General features: G+C 54.1%; 1 protein-coding gene across 4 annotated transcripts; it reads right to left on the bottom strand.

Annotated features, from left to right (window-relative positions):
* Positions 1-200: 200 nt before the first annotated feature.
* LOC115635964 (zinc finger protein 436-like) lies at positions 201-11034 on the bottom strand. 4 transcript variants are annotated; one of them, XM_030535432.1, is made up of 4 exons: positions 10988-11034; positions 7822-7937; positions 7191-7280; positions 201-2730 (listed from the first exon to the last, which is right to left on the bottom strand). In XM_030535432.1, the coding sequence occupies exons 2-4, from the start codon at positions 7853-7855 to the stop codon at positions 1211-1213; spliced, it is 1644 nt and encodes a 547-aa protein (XP_030391292.1). In that variant the 5' UTR covers positions 7856-7937; positions 10988-11034; the 3' UTR covers positions 201-1210. The 4 variants fall into 4 exon arrangements, with proteins under 4 accessions (XP_030391292.1, XP_030391294.1, XP_030391293.1 ...); XM_030535434.1 differs by having other exon boundaries at positions 201-2727; XM_030535433.1 differs by lacking the exon at positions 10988-11034 and adding an exon at positions 10128-10831.
* Between the last annotated feature and the right edge of the window lie 1068 nt (positions 11035-12102).

The following is a 12102-nucleotide window of genomic DNA, read 5'->3' as shown; positions in this document are numbered from 1 at the left end:
TATTAGGCCGGGCGTCTGCTCTGGGGGTTGGTACAGAGCTGTCTTCTGAACTTGTTGGGGAAGGGGCCTGTTTTCTTCCACGTCTGACATATATACCTGGCATATTTGGGGGCTCTCAGGGAATATAAATGATGGAAATGATAGAAAGAAAGGATTCCCAGGTGCTGGGTGGGGGGGGAAAATAAAAATCAGCTCCGTGCTTTAAAATGTATCAAGTCTCTTTACTGCATGCACATGATAACAGCTCTACCTCAGATCTCACACAGAACCACACACAGTCTGGGAAGGACCCAGAAAGAGAATGAGAATAAAGAGAACACATTTTTACTTCCGGGTCAGAAACCCCCAGCCCACGTTGTGTCACCTCACTGCCTGCACATGTTGTGTCCTCTCCTTTCCAATTCTTACCAAAACCACCACTGGCTGACAGTCTCTCCCGACTCTGCTAACCCTATAACGGTTTCACACTGGAGCTGGACAGCAGCTGCCATCCTGAGTCGCGCCGTGTGGGACTGGCTCAATTCCTTCCCTGCACTTAGAGACAATTTTGTGTGTGACTTTTAAGGAAAGCTCTTTTTATCCAGGTGAGTTTTAAATAACTCAAGAGATGGGGCCCTAGCCCCCTCGCTGGGGAAACAACCCCACAGCCTAATGGATCTCACTGGTGGAAGTTTTCCCTCAGTACTTGGCCAAGATCTTCTTTTTCTTAGTTTTATCCTGTTATTGTTGGGCAGTGGGAATTAGTCTCACCCTGCATGCTCCATTCCAGTAGGTGATCTCTGTCCATTCTCTCGTAAGCCAATGCCAATGTTTGTGCATGAGTCGAACTTTGAGACCCATAGCGTTCAGACAGGTTCTTACCCAATTTCCCAGTGGGATGTGTCTGGTTGGGGCACTGACATATGGAGTAGTATGTGCTAGTGCACGTTGGGCCTCTCTCACAGCTGAAGTCTGAACTTCCCTCTGCTCCTGCACAGCTCCCGGGACTGCACCACTGGTAGCCTGCAGGTGATTAGTGCATGCCAGCCCATGGGGACAGTCGCTGGGACACAGAGCCCAAGGTGGGCTGCCTGAGTTCTCCATTTGTCCCATGCTGCTATGGCACTGCCAGTGGGCTGCAGGGCCTCGGGAGATATTTCCCTCCCTGGGGCCTGGTGGCCAAGGTTAGGGGCAGGTCCCCTTGGCACTTCCCAGGACCTAACAGTTGAGGTTAGGGGCAGGGCGCGATGGCACAGAGGGACCAGTCTTTGTGGGTGTGCTGGTGCTGGGCCAGGCTGGAACTCTGGCTGAAGGCTTTGCTGCATTGGGTGCACTGGTAGGGCTGCTCATGCTGGTGGGTATGCGGGTGCTGCAGGAGCATGGCACTGTCCCCCAAACCCTCAGTGCACTGTGCACTGGCAAAGGAGCACTGCCCCACGTGGGTGCGGCGGTGCTTGCTCAGGGTGGAGCTGTCGCCAAAGCGCTTGCCACACTGGGCGCAGGCAAAGGGGCGCTCCCCGGTGTGGGTGCGCTGGTGCTGCAGCAGATTGGAGCTGAGGCCGAAGCGCTTGCCACACTGGGCACAGGCGTAGGGGCGCTCGCCCAAGTGGGTGCGCTGGTGCTGGATGAGGTTGGAGCTGAGGCTGAAGTGGCGGCCGCACTGGGTGCACTGGTAGGGGCGCTCCCCGGTGTGGGTGCGCTGGTGCTGCAGCAGGTTGGAGCTCTGCGTGAAGCGCTTGCCGCACAGGGGGCAGGCAAAGGGGCGCTCACCCGCATGCGTGCGCTGGTGCTGCAGGAGGTTGGAGCTGAGGCTGAAGCTCTTGCCACACTCCATGCACAAGTAGGGCCGCTCGCCCGTGTGTGTGCGCTGGTGCTTGAAGAGCGTGGAGCTGAGGCTGAAGCTCTTGCCGCACTCGGTGCACAGGTAGGGCCGCTCGCCTGTGTGCGTGCGCTGGTGCTTGATGAGGGTGGAGCTCTCGCTGAAGCCCCGGCCACAGGCCATGCACTTGTAGGGGCGCTCGCCGGTGTGTGTGCGCTGGTGCTTGATGAGCGTGGAGCTGTCACTAAAACCCTTGCTGCAGTCCGGGCACTTGTAGGGGCGCTCGCCGGTGTGGGTGCGCTGGTGCCGGATGAGGTCGGAGCTCTGGCTGAAGCCCTTTCCACACTCGCTGCACTTGTAGGGGCGCTCGCCCAGGTGGGCGCGCTGGTGCTGCGCCAGCTCCGAGCTCTGGCTGAAGCATCGCCCACAGCTGGCACACTTGTGGGCTTTCTCCCTGCTGTGCACCCGCTGGTGCTGGATGAGGTAGGAGCTGAGGATGAAGCCCTTGCCACACTCCGTGCACTTGTAGGGGTGCTCGCCTGTGTGCACACGATGGTGCTTGAGCAGGGTGGAGCTGTCACTGAAACCCCTGCCGCACTCAGGGCACTTGTAGGGGCGCTCGCCGGTGTGGGTGCGCAGGTGCCGGATGAGGTCAGAGCTCTGGCTGAAGCCCTTCGCACACTCGCTGCATTTATAGGGCTTATCCCCTGTGGAGGCTCTTGGCTGGGCAGCAGCATCGTGATGATCCCCTGTAGCTCCTTCACTGGGGATGGGCTGGCTTGCAGGGCCTTGCCATTCCCAGCCCGTCTTGCAGTCACGCTTGGTACTCTGGAGAAGGGCCCCACTGGCCCCCTCTAGCAGTGTCCCATGCAGATCAGTTTCCTCAGGATCAGGCGTCTCCACAACATTGTCACCCAAAACCCCATCTACTGCTGGAACAAAGAGAATCTGGCCATGACTCAGCCCATGCGCCAAGGTAATGGGGGGTGGGGGGGGGGAAGAGCAGCATGCGGACACAGGCATGGGGGTTCAGCCTCTGTCTGAGGCCTTGTCTACAGAGTGGCACCTGTTTAACTTAAGATGTGATCTAAAATCTATTTGGTCAAGCCTGTGCCAAAGGCTGTGTGAATGCGCTTATTTCAGCGTAGCTTAAGTCAACTGAGCGTAAGTTTTAAGCCACTCAAAGCAAAATCAGAGCGTCCAGACACAGGAGTTTGAACCAGTTGCACTAAACGGGTTTTCACTCCTAAAGTTAAAACACAGCAACTTTCTAGTGTAGAAGACTGAAAACCAGCAGGTGATTTGTACACCCTCCCAAGACAGAGCACAGGCCAACATCCTGTCTTAACACCCAGAGCAAGGATGAGAATGATCCCAGAACCCACTCAGGACTTGGGGAGAGCTTGGATTAGCTCTGGGTTGAAGAGACATTCAACACCAAGCCCCTTTCACCTTCCTTCTGGAACAGGCTCACTCCAGGCTGGGAGTGTCTGCCCCAACATTTGCTCAGTCCTGAGATCCCTGCCCCCCGTGCATGCTCCTCTGCTCCATGAAGTGCCCACATCTCACAAGGCAAGCTGCCTTCTTGTGCCCAATTACACACCCACATCCCATCCAGCTGAGACACATGCCCCAAATATTACAGCACACCTAGGGATGTTCTCTATTTGCCCTCCCCTTGCCTCTCCTGACAGCCTCCACCCCTGAGAAGCACTAGCCCATCTCTCTTGAGTTCTGCTCCACCAGGCTTCCAGCTGGAATCTGAGGTGATGATGTTACCGTATAAAGCCCTAAGCAGCCTCAGAGCCACACAGGCAGTGCAGGGGGAGCCCCTCAATATGGATGAGGAGGAAGGGCTGACGGCACTTCTGGGATGGCCTCCAGCAGTGCCGGACCTTGCTCTCTCTGGGACCCCCCAGAATCTGGATTTGTTAGCCTGCAATGCCCGTCTACATTCCAGGCTTTTGAGGCGAGAGGTTTATTTACTGTCCCCAATCAGCCCTGGAACGAGCTGCTCTTTATACTGTATCGTGCAGCATGTGGTCTAATGAACGGGACAGGGCACCTGGAAAGGGTTTATAAATCTCTCTGAATTACATGAACAAAACATTACGGTTGCAGAGTCAAACCCGCAGAAGTTAGGAAATGCCAGAATTAAGGTTGCTCTGCAGCCTTACCCTGCGCCCTGGGGATATGAATTAGGAGACAGTCTTTCATTACATGACCACATGCTATTTTTTCCACAGGACCCTGCCTCATTCAGTGTATGGGACAGACGGGGCTCAGAGAACAGGTACTTCTATATTTCTTCTTGCCCTCACCAGTCAGTGTGTGGCCCTATGTAGTGATACTAGACCCCGTCCAAACCCTGCCCCGAATACAGAATGATTCATTTCTTCACAGGCTTCTCTAGGCAGCAGCTTAGGCCCAGTCCTTAAGGGCAGTTAGGCTCCAAACGCCCATTAATTTCAAGCGCTGCCTTAAGTGATGGATGGTGGCACAGCACTAGCTCTGAGGTGAGGAGGAATTACCTCCATCTGATACCTGGGGAACGGAGACCAAAGGTGTCAATGTCAACGCACTGCGGGTGCCCGATTTGGGAGGTCGAGAGTCTGACTTTTCGGAGCACTCGGCAAGTTACCGCATTGTGTGTTCATGGCAGAGCTCCCATCACACCAGCTGCAGCTGGGAGAGCTCAGCACTTCCACAGCCCAGCCCCAGATGTCTCAACTGGGCACCCAGCACATGAGAAACACACAGTGGCCACCTATGAAGATGCTGGTTTATCTGATTGCCCATCACACAGGAACTGAGAGGCAGGGACAGGACTCTCCATCTGTGCTCTGACAGGCAGGGGCCCTGTGAAAACCGAGAATGGGACAAGACTCAGGGTTCCTGGGGGTGCTATAGTGCTCACAGATCCTGCTGCCTCAGTCCCCTCAAACGGTATCTGTACCTCCCCAGCTCCTGCCCTGTCTCCCCAGTCTGCTCCTATACCCACCCCTTCTGCCATCGCTACCCTCCCCCAACCCAAGCACCTGCCCTTCAACCACTTTGTTCTTGCCCACTCCCCTATCTCCCCCACCCCAGCTTCTCTTCCTCCCTTCACCCACCCCGTCATCCCTCCCCTCTCTCTCTCTTCACCCCCCCTTAATCTCCCCCCACCCCACATTCCAGCCAGGCTGCTCCTTCCTCCCCTCCCCTCTGCCTGGACCCAGCAGGGGGAGCATTGAGAGCACAGGAGAGACAGGTCCCTGCTCTCAGCCCTGGCTGCCCCATGAGTGACCATCCTGTGCAGGCCCTGTGCAAGCTCAGGTGCTCTGTGGGAGGTGGATGCACCCTCCGGTCACACACAGGCGCTGTGGGGGCTGCAGCATGCTCAGCGCAAATGGAATCTTTGGAGAATTTCAACTAACAAGTCTCTCCTGAGAGCATGAACTGAAATTGCTCAGAGGTTTGTAAAAGGTACACCCCAACCTCAGGGTGACCCCTTGCCAAATTTCAAGTCCCTGCTGCAAAGCAAGAAGATGCTACAGTGTCTCTGTGAAACGCTTGTAAGGTTTCTTCGTTTTTTTTAAACATGGACAAAACCATTATTTCCCCCAAATCTCATTCTCGAAAATGGCAGAGACCATTTTAGCTGAAAATTACAAACAAACAAACAAAAAAACCAGGCTGAGGCAGACACATAGAATGGAAAATTTCAACCCAAGCAGTTTGCTAAACTTGAAGTCATAAGCCACTGAAAACATGGTCTTATAATGGGAAGTGTCAGGTAACCTTAACTATAGGTCGCTGCCTATAATCATTAAATGTGAGACACCTGCAGTGCTCACACTGAGCTGCAATGCCAAGGCCAGTCAAGGCAGCAAAGAGTCTTGTGGCACCTTAGAGACTAACAGATGTATTGGAACATGAGCTTTCGTGGGTGAATACCCACTTCGTCGGATACCTGTGTGTGTCGGTATTCACCCACGAAAGCTCATGCTCCAATACGTCCATTAGTCTATAAGGTGCCACAGGACTCTGCTGCTTTTACAGATCCAGACTAACACAGCTACTCCTCTGATACTTCAGGCCAGTCAGCTAGCACTACTGGATCCCGGCCCCAGAGGGCGGGCGGGCAGGCCTGAGGCCAAGGAGAGCGCCTCCCTTCCCAGAGAGAAAGCAGCAGGAGCAGACCAGAAGCATAGAGGTTTTCCCATCATCTGGGGCGGAGGCTTTGGGGGTCAACAGGGGGACCATCATTAATGGATGAAAGGGGAAGACCAAGAGAAAGCGAATCAGGCTGAGCGAAGGGGACTGCTGAGGCCAGATGGGGGACTGGAGAATCTCCCTCTCTCTTCATGGCAGCACTGCCGAGCATGGAGGTTTTTGCCAGAAGATGGTCAACCCAGGAGATGCAGCATGAAAACCCCTTCCCCTGAAAATCCTGCTCAGGGGGAGGAGGCCAGCTGGCTGTTCCCTTCCTTGCCCCCTACTTTCTTCACATGACTGACTCCTGCCAGAAGCCATCCAGCCTTTTGCTTCCAATGTGGTACTGCTCACTTGGTGAAGAATACACACCTGGTTTTCTGCGCTGTCGGAGGACCTGTCCTCCCAACTCCTGCAGAGGGCAGAGCTGCCTTCCAACAGAAATCATGACATCTCTGATAGGAACAACCAGGAAGACTGACGTCTCTTTCCTGTTCCTGGCATTAAGGGGCTAATAAACTGCAGTGCTCCCTGGTTTTGACTCAGGTTCACTACAGGACTGTTAGCAGCACTGTCCGGCATTTCCATCCACCTCTACCAGACACTGCAAAGCAGCACATCCCCCTTTGCCATCCAACTCGCGCTTTCATACAACCTGGGCAGTGTTCAGGCACCACAGTGTTACCCATACGATGGTGTGAAGGTTACTTAGTACCAGGATTGGAGTGAAAGCTGTGTGGTAAAGCGGGAGTTGGATGAAGCTGGGGGAAGTGCTGCTCTGAGGTATCGACTGGAGGTGGAAGGGGAAGAGCCTTGTATAGCGTTTGGGAGGGGATGTCCAGAGAGCACTGCATGTTCTTATGTATGTGATGAGACGATGGCCAGGAATGCAGCAGATTCTGTCCTTAACCTCTTGTTTCTGTGCTTTTGAAGTTTCGCATGGGTGAGCACTGGGTTGCCGCAACCAGACCTGCCACTAAATGGGGCTTTCATTTGTGATTCTCTAATTTCAGGCTGATCACAATGTCTAACCAAGCAGAAAAGCCCCATGGTAGGAAGGTGGCTAAGTGGGCTCCAGCCCTTGCACAAGAGACTGGTGAGATGGGGCAGGAAAGTGACAGCTCAGCTCTTCTTGACTTTCCAGCTTTTGGGTTCACGCACCGATGGTTCCTGAGTTGATTTAGCTGTTAGCCCTCACCTGTGAACCTTGGGATCTCTGTTTTCTCCAAGTCCTGGGGATCCAAGACCTGTAGCTCTTCCTCTTGCTCCATCCAGGAGATCACAAATCCTGCTCAGGGGAAAGGAAACAGGCAGCAGGTTACAAACTCCAAATCCTGTGCTGGAGGAGACATGCAGCCTGAATGGAGGGGAAAACGCCTGGAGACAGCAGGGAAAGTCAGCCATCTGGTGGGAGATGTGATGTGTCCCACAGGGACCCAGAATGCAGCACACCACCACTATTAGCTTCCCATTTCTAACTTTGCACAGAGCCCAGGCCCTCCCCAGGACAGGGGACCTGAGGTCCCAGGGGAGGAAGAAGGGAATTCACAGGAGCATGAAAACACCTGGACTTTCCCCAGGAAGCTCTAAGGGGAGCATCAGTGTTTGCTTTTCAAGTGTCACATCTACAGCCCCCACACCCTTTCCCGGTGCTTCACCATCCCTGCGTGAGCCCAAAGCTTAATGCCATTGGTGGGACAGCGTCAGACCTCCAAGGGCTCTTATGGGCACATATCACCACGAAGCGCAAAGAGCCAGAGAAGATGTATGAGCTGGAGTCGATCCATGCATGTCACCGAGAGCCGATCTGAGTAAAATCAATCCCCTACCCTGAGAGAGCGGAGTCTGGTCATTCTCCTGCATGATGGAGAGGGCCTCTGCCCTTTGGCCAAACAGCTCACTCAGCCTCCAAGAGTCCCAGGCATCTCGGCGAAACCAGCAGCACCTTAAACAACAGATAGTCTCATGCAATATCTTCCCCCAGTGCTGCCCCTAGCCCCAGGGTCCAGCCTGCTCAGGTGCCTAGGCCAGGGATGGGGAAGGAGGAGCAGAGCCAGCAGCTTGAAAACACACTTGAAATTGGAGGGCTGAGGCCAGGCTGAGTCCCACAAACGCAGCAAAAAGCCAGGAAGAAAGTGCCAGAGCCCTGCAGCCAGCCTCTTCCCCTGCTCCAGGAATCTGAGCCCTGCACTGAACACCTACACACTCACTACCCAGATTCCTTCTCCTGGGGCGACACTGGAGAGATGGCATGGACGCCTCCCCCTCCCCATAGCAAACCAAAGCCAGTGGGGTGTCCTCCCCCTCCCCCACCTGAGTGAGTGGGGAGCTGAACCCCATGGGCCACTCCCCAGCCTGGAAGGGGTAGAGGGGACCCCTCTGCACCCCCCAGGCCTGGGAGAGGGGGTGAAGAGACCAGGGGGAGCAGAGATTGGGGAAGGATTAATTGCTGGGCAGGGATGGGAAGATGCGGGGTGAGAGCTCCTGCAACAGGAGCCAAAATCTCCTCACCCAATCCAGTTGGGAGCATGGCAGCACTGACTGTCCCCCACCCTCGGGGTGGGCAGGGCAGCCCAATCCTACAACACAATACAGTCATCCAGAACATCGCAGGATTCTCTCTCTCTTCAGGTTGGCACCACTGGTGGCGAGAGATCCTAGCAAGAGCATAGGCAGTATGGGGGATGGAGGGCCAGGGCCAGGGCAGTAAGGAACCTGGGGGAGAAACAGCTGCTGGGACCAAGACCCAGAGAAGAGGCTGCCTGGGAGATGGGCCTGCCGGGCTGGGGCTAGGCTGCAGCAGGCAGCTCCCTGAAGGGACAGTAGCACCTTTATTGCCAATGAGTGTGGAGTTGGGGAGGGGTCAGTGGGAGAGGTGTGGTGCAGGACACAGGGAGACAGTGCCCCATCTCTTACAGGCACAGAAGGCTGTAAAGTCTGGGCTGCACTTGGTGAAGCAAAACCTCAGAAAAGGAGAGCCATTCTCAGGACTGTGGGTGAGAGGGAGGGAGACCAGGCTCGAAGGACAAGAGGAATGACCTGCAGGTTTCCTGAAAGGCAGCTTTAAACGCAGGTCAGCTCAGGATCTCAGCAGCTTGAGTTGGCAGTCACCCCACCCACCATTATTAATGCATACACCCTGCCCCAAAAACATAGCTCCAGCAGCCAGCCAGCTCTGTCTCAGAACAACGCTTTCTGCCTTGGGCTGCCTTTACTTTCCCCAAGATGACTCAGAGCCTCTCATTTGGAACTAAAAATTAATGGTAGCTTAGATGCAAGCAATCATGATCTGATCACATTTTAAACGTGTAAAAGTTCAAAACGGCAATATATATACTTAGTGCTTTAAAAGGACGAGTTTCACAAACTTGAAAACAATTGAGACAAATCAGCTGGGAGGAAGAATTTAATCAGAAAAATGTGAATGACAACTGGGCATTGGTTAAGACACTTTACTGGATGCACAAAAAGCCAACAAATGGAAGAAGGGAGAAATGGATAGTACTGTACTGAATATAAATCAGAAGCTAGGAACTGCAGGAAACTGCTAAGGGAAGCAAAGGGACACAAGGAGAAATCTATGGCCAGCAGAGTTAAGAACAATAAGGAAATTTATAAATATATTAGGAACAAAAAAAATCCTAACAGTGGTATTGGTCCATTAGTAGATGTAAATGGTAGAAGTATCAATAACAATGCAGAAGAGTCAGAATGGTTTAATAAATATTTCAGTTCTGTATTTGTGGGGAAAAAAACAGATGATGTCTCATGATGATGATACTCTTTTTACTCAGGAGGATTTTAATAATATCTCAGGAGGATTTTAAACAGCAGCTACTAAGTAGTTCAACATGCGCTTCTAAACTTTGGGCAGTAAGCGTGCAGGGCTTTGGACCTGAGTAGTCTGGTTGTCTATTGCTTTAAAGAGAATTGTTTTTTTCTAGTAATTCTACTTACAAAGTTGCAGTACTGTGACTGCGGGACACATTGGGCTGGCTTGGAGATGGCCGAGGCACATTACTGAGCAGAGAACAGGAGGTTGCATAGGAGGCATATACATAAAAAACATACATACTGCATGTAAAGGCAACAGTGACAGGGAATGTTCTGCACGGGACGGAGCTGCAAAGTTTACCTTTTGAAGTGACATTTTCACTGCTGTCCCACGACTTTAACAGAATGGGTGATTTGGCTGATACCCCTAGACTGGGTCAAAATGGATCCTGTTGGCCTTAGAATCCATAAATCGCTATTCTTATGTCTACAGTTTATTTGCCTATCCAGGGAAAAGGGCTTTGGGCATGTTTCTTGTGAGAGAAAGCCCCAGGGGGTTGTAACTGGTGTGTGTAATTCTTGCAGCATGCTAACCTAGCTCTGAAGGGCAGACTGGTTCTCTTTCTCCCTAGGGCAGGCAAGGCCACCAGATGAGCTGTTAAGATATATCTGGCCCACACGTTTAGAGACCACATTATACAGCAGTGTAGCTGCCTCTGGGGTGAAACAAAGCAACTACTGTTAACAGCAACACTGGGGCAGAAAGGCAAAACTCTCATCCCCAACTGAAAGTGCGGGGGTGGGGGGAAGGAGGAGGATTGATTTAGATAGGCAAAATATAACAAGTTGGAAGGAATATGGAAAAAGTGGCCACCATCTTTACTCTTGTGAAGCGACCCAAGGTCTGTCCAGCCAGGGGGAGTCTGACTTCAGGGGGAGGTGCGGGCTGCCTCAGACAGAAGGTCCCTTTGGAGCACTTGAAACAGCAGCCTCAGTGCTGGCCAGGGGACAGGTGGGGAAACTGAGGCACGGAATGGCAGCGGGGCGGACCTGATGTCACCCCGCAGGTCAGCAGCAGAGCGACCCCGCTCTGTGACTCGCCGGGCCCCGTCCCCCGGTGCCGCAGCGCGCCGGCCAGCCCCGAGCACGGGGAGTGGGGGTCGTGCCGGCCGGCCGGCCCCCGCTGAGCTCCACGCCCCCTGCCCTCGCCCCGGCACTCACCTGGGCCCGCTCCGCGGCCAGGCCGGGCGCCCGCCTCTCCCTGCCGCCCGGCCCCGGGAAAGCCGCTTGCCCGCGCAAGGGCCTGTGGGAAACGTAGTTCAGCCGGCCCGGGCCATGACCCCGGGCGCAGCTGGCGCAGGGAGCTCGGCGAGTCCTGCCTCAGGGCCGCCACATCCCCGGGGCAGGCGGCAGCGGGCCTGGCTAAGGGGCGCGCTCCTGGGGCACTGGCTGCCCTGCCCTGCGCACCGCCGCAGCGCCTGGAAGGGAGCGTCACCCTGCAGCAGAGCGGGCAGGGCTCCCCAGCGCCAGCCCTGGCCTCAGTTTCCCTCCAAGTATCAGGAATAACCTACTAATACAGAATCCTGGCATCTGCTGTATTAAACAACATCCAGCTCCCCAAAGAGCACACTCCATACTCCCACCCCTTAGGTCTGGGGCTCCGCAAGGCCTGCAAACTCCCTTTCAGTTCACAGCCCTCCTTGTTGGAGCTGGGCCCTGGCTGAGTTCTTCATCAAACAGCCTCTGACTAAACCTCAGCCTGCTTTTAGTCACCCACCTCCAGTCACCTGATCCCTTCTGGACTCTTCCCGGGAGGGTCTAATTGCCCCCAAACATCTGTCTGAGCCAGCAGGGGGAATCATAGAATATCAGGGTTGGAAGGGACCTCAGGAGATCAACTAGTCCAACCCCCTGCTCAAAGCAGGACCAACTAAATCATCCCAACCAGGGCTTTGTCAAGCCAGACCTTAAAAACCTCTAAGGAAGGAGATTCCACCACCTCCCTAGGGAACCCATTCCGGTGCTTCACCACCATCCTAGTAAAAAAGTTTTTCCTAATATCCAACCTAAACCTCCCCCACTGCAACTTGAGACCATTACTCCTTGTTCTGTCATCTGGTACCACTAAGAACAGTCTAGATCCATCCTCTTTGGATCCTCCTTTCAGGTAGTTGAAATCCCCCCTCATTCTTCTCTTCTGCAGACTAAACAATCCCAGTTCCCTCAGCCTCTCCTCATAAGTCATGTGCTCCAGCCCCCTAAACATTTTTGTTGACCTCCGTTGGACTTTGCCTCACCCACCCTGCAAGGCTCAAGGTCCCACACCCTTAAAAGAA

Source organism: Gopherus evgoodei, chromosome 16, assembly GCF_007399415.2.
Source record: "Gopherus evgoodei ecotype Sinaloan lineage chromosome 16, rGopEvg1_v1.p, whole genome shotgun sequence".
Classification (NCBI taxonomy): domain Eukaryota; kingdom Metazoa; phylum Chordata; order Testudines; family Testudinidae; genus Gopherus; species Gopherus evgoodei.
The sequence above is the reverse complement of the archived record's forward strand: the minus strand, read 5'-3'. Positions and strand labels throughout refer to the sequence as shown.

What these genes read in the sequence shown, in the direction of transcription:
- LOC115635964 (XM_030535432.1), bottom strand. Translation starts at nt 7,855, where the DNA reads ATGCAGGAGAATGACCAGACTCCGCTCTCTCAGG. An exon ending in CCAGACTCCGCTCTCTCAGG is followed by an intron (nt 7,281 to 7,821) that starts GTAGGGGATTGA and finishes TCCCCTGAGCAG; the next exon opens with GATTTGTGATCTCCTGGATG. An exon ending in AGAGATCCCAAGGTTCACAG is followed by an intron (nt 2,731 to 7,190) that starts GTGAGGGCTAAC and finishes TCTTTGTTCCAG; the next exon opens with CAGTAGATGGGGTTTTGGGT.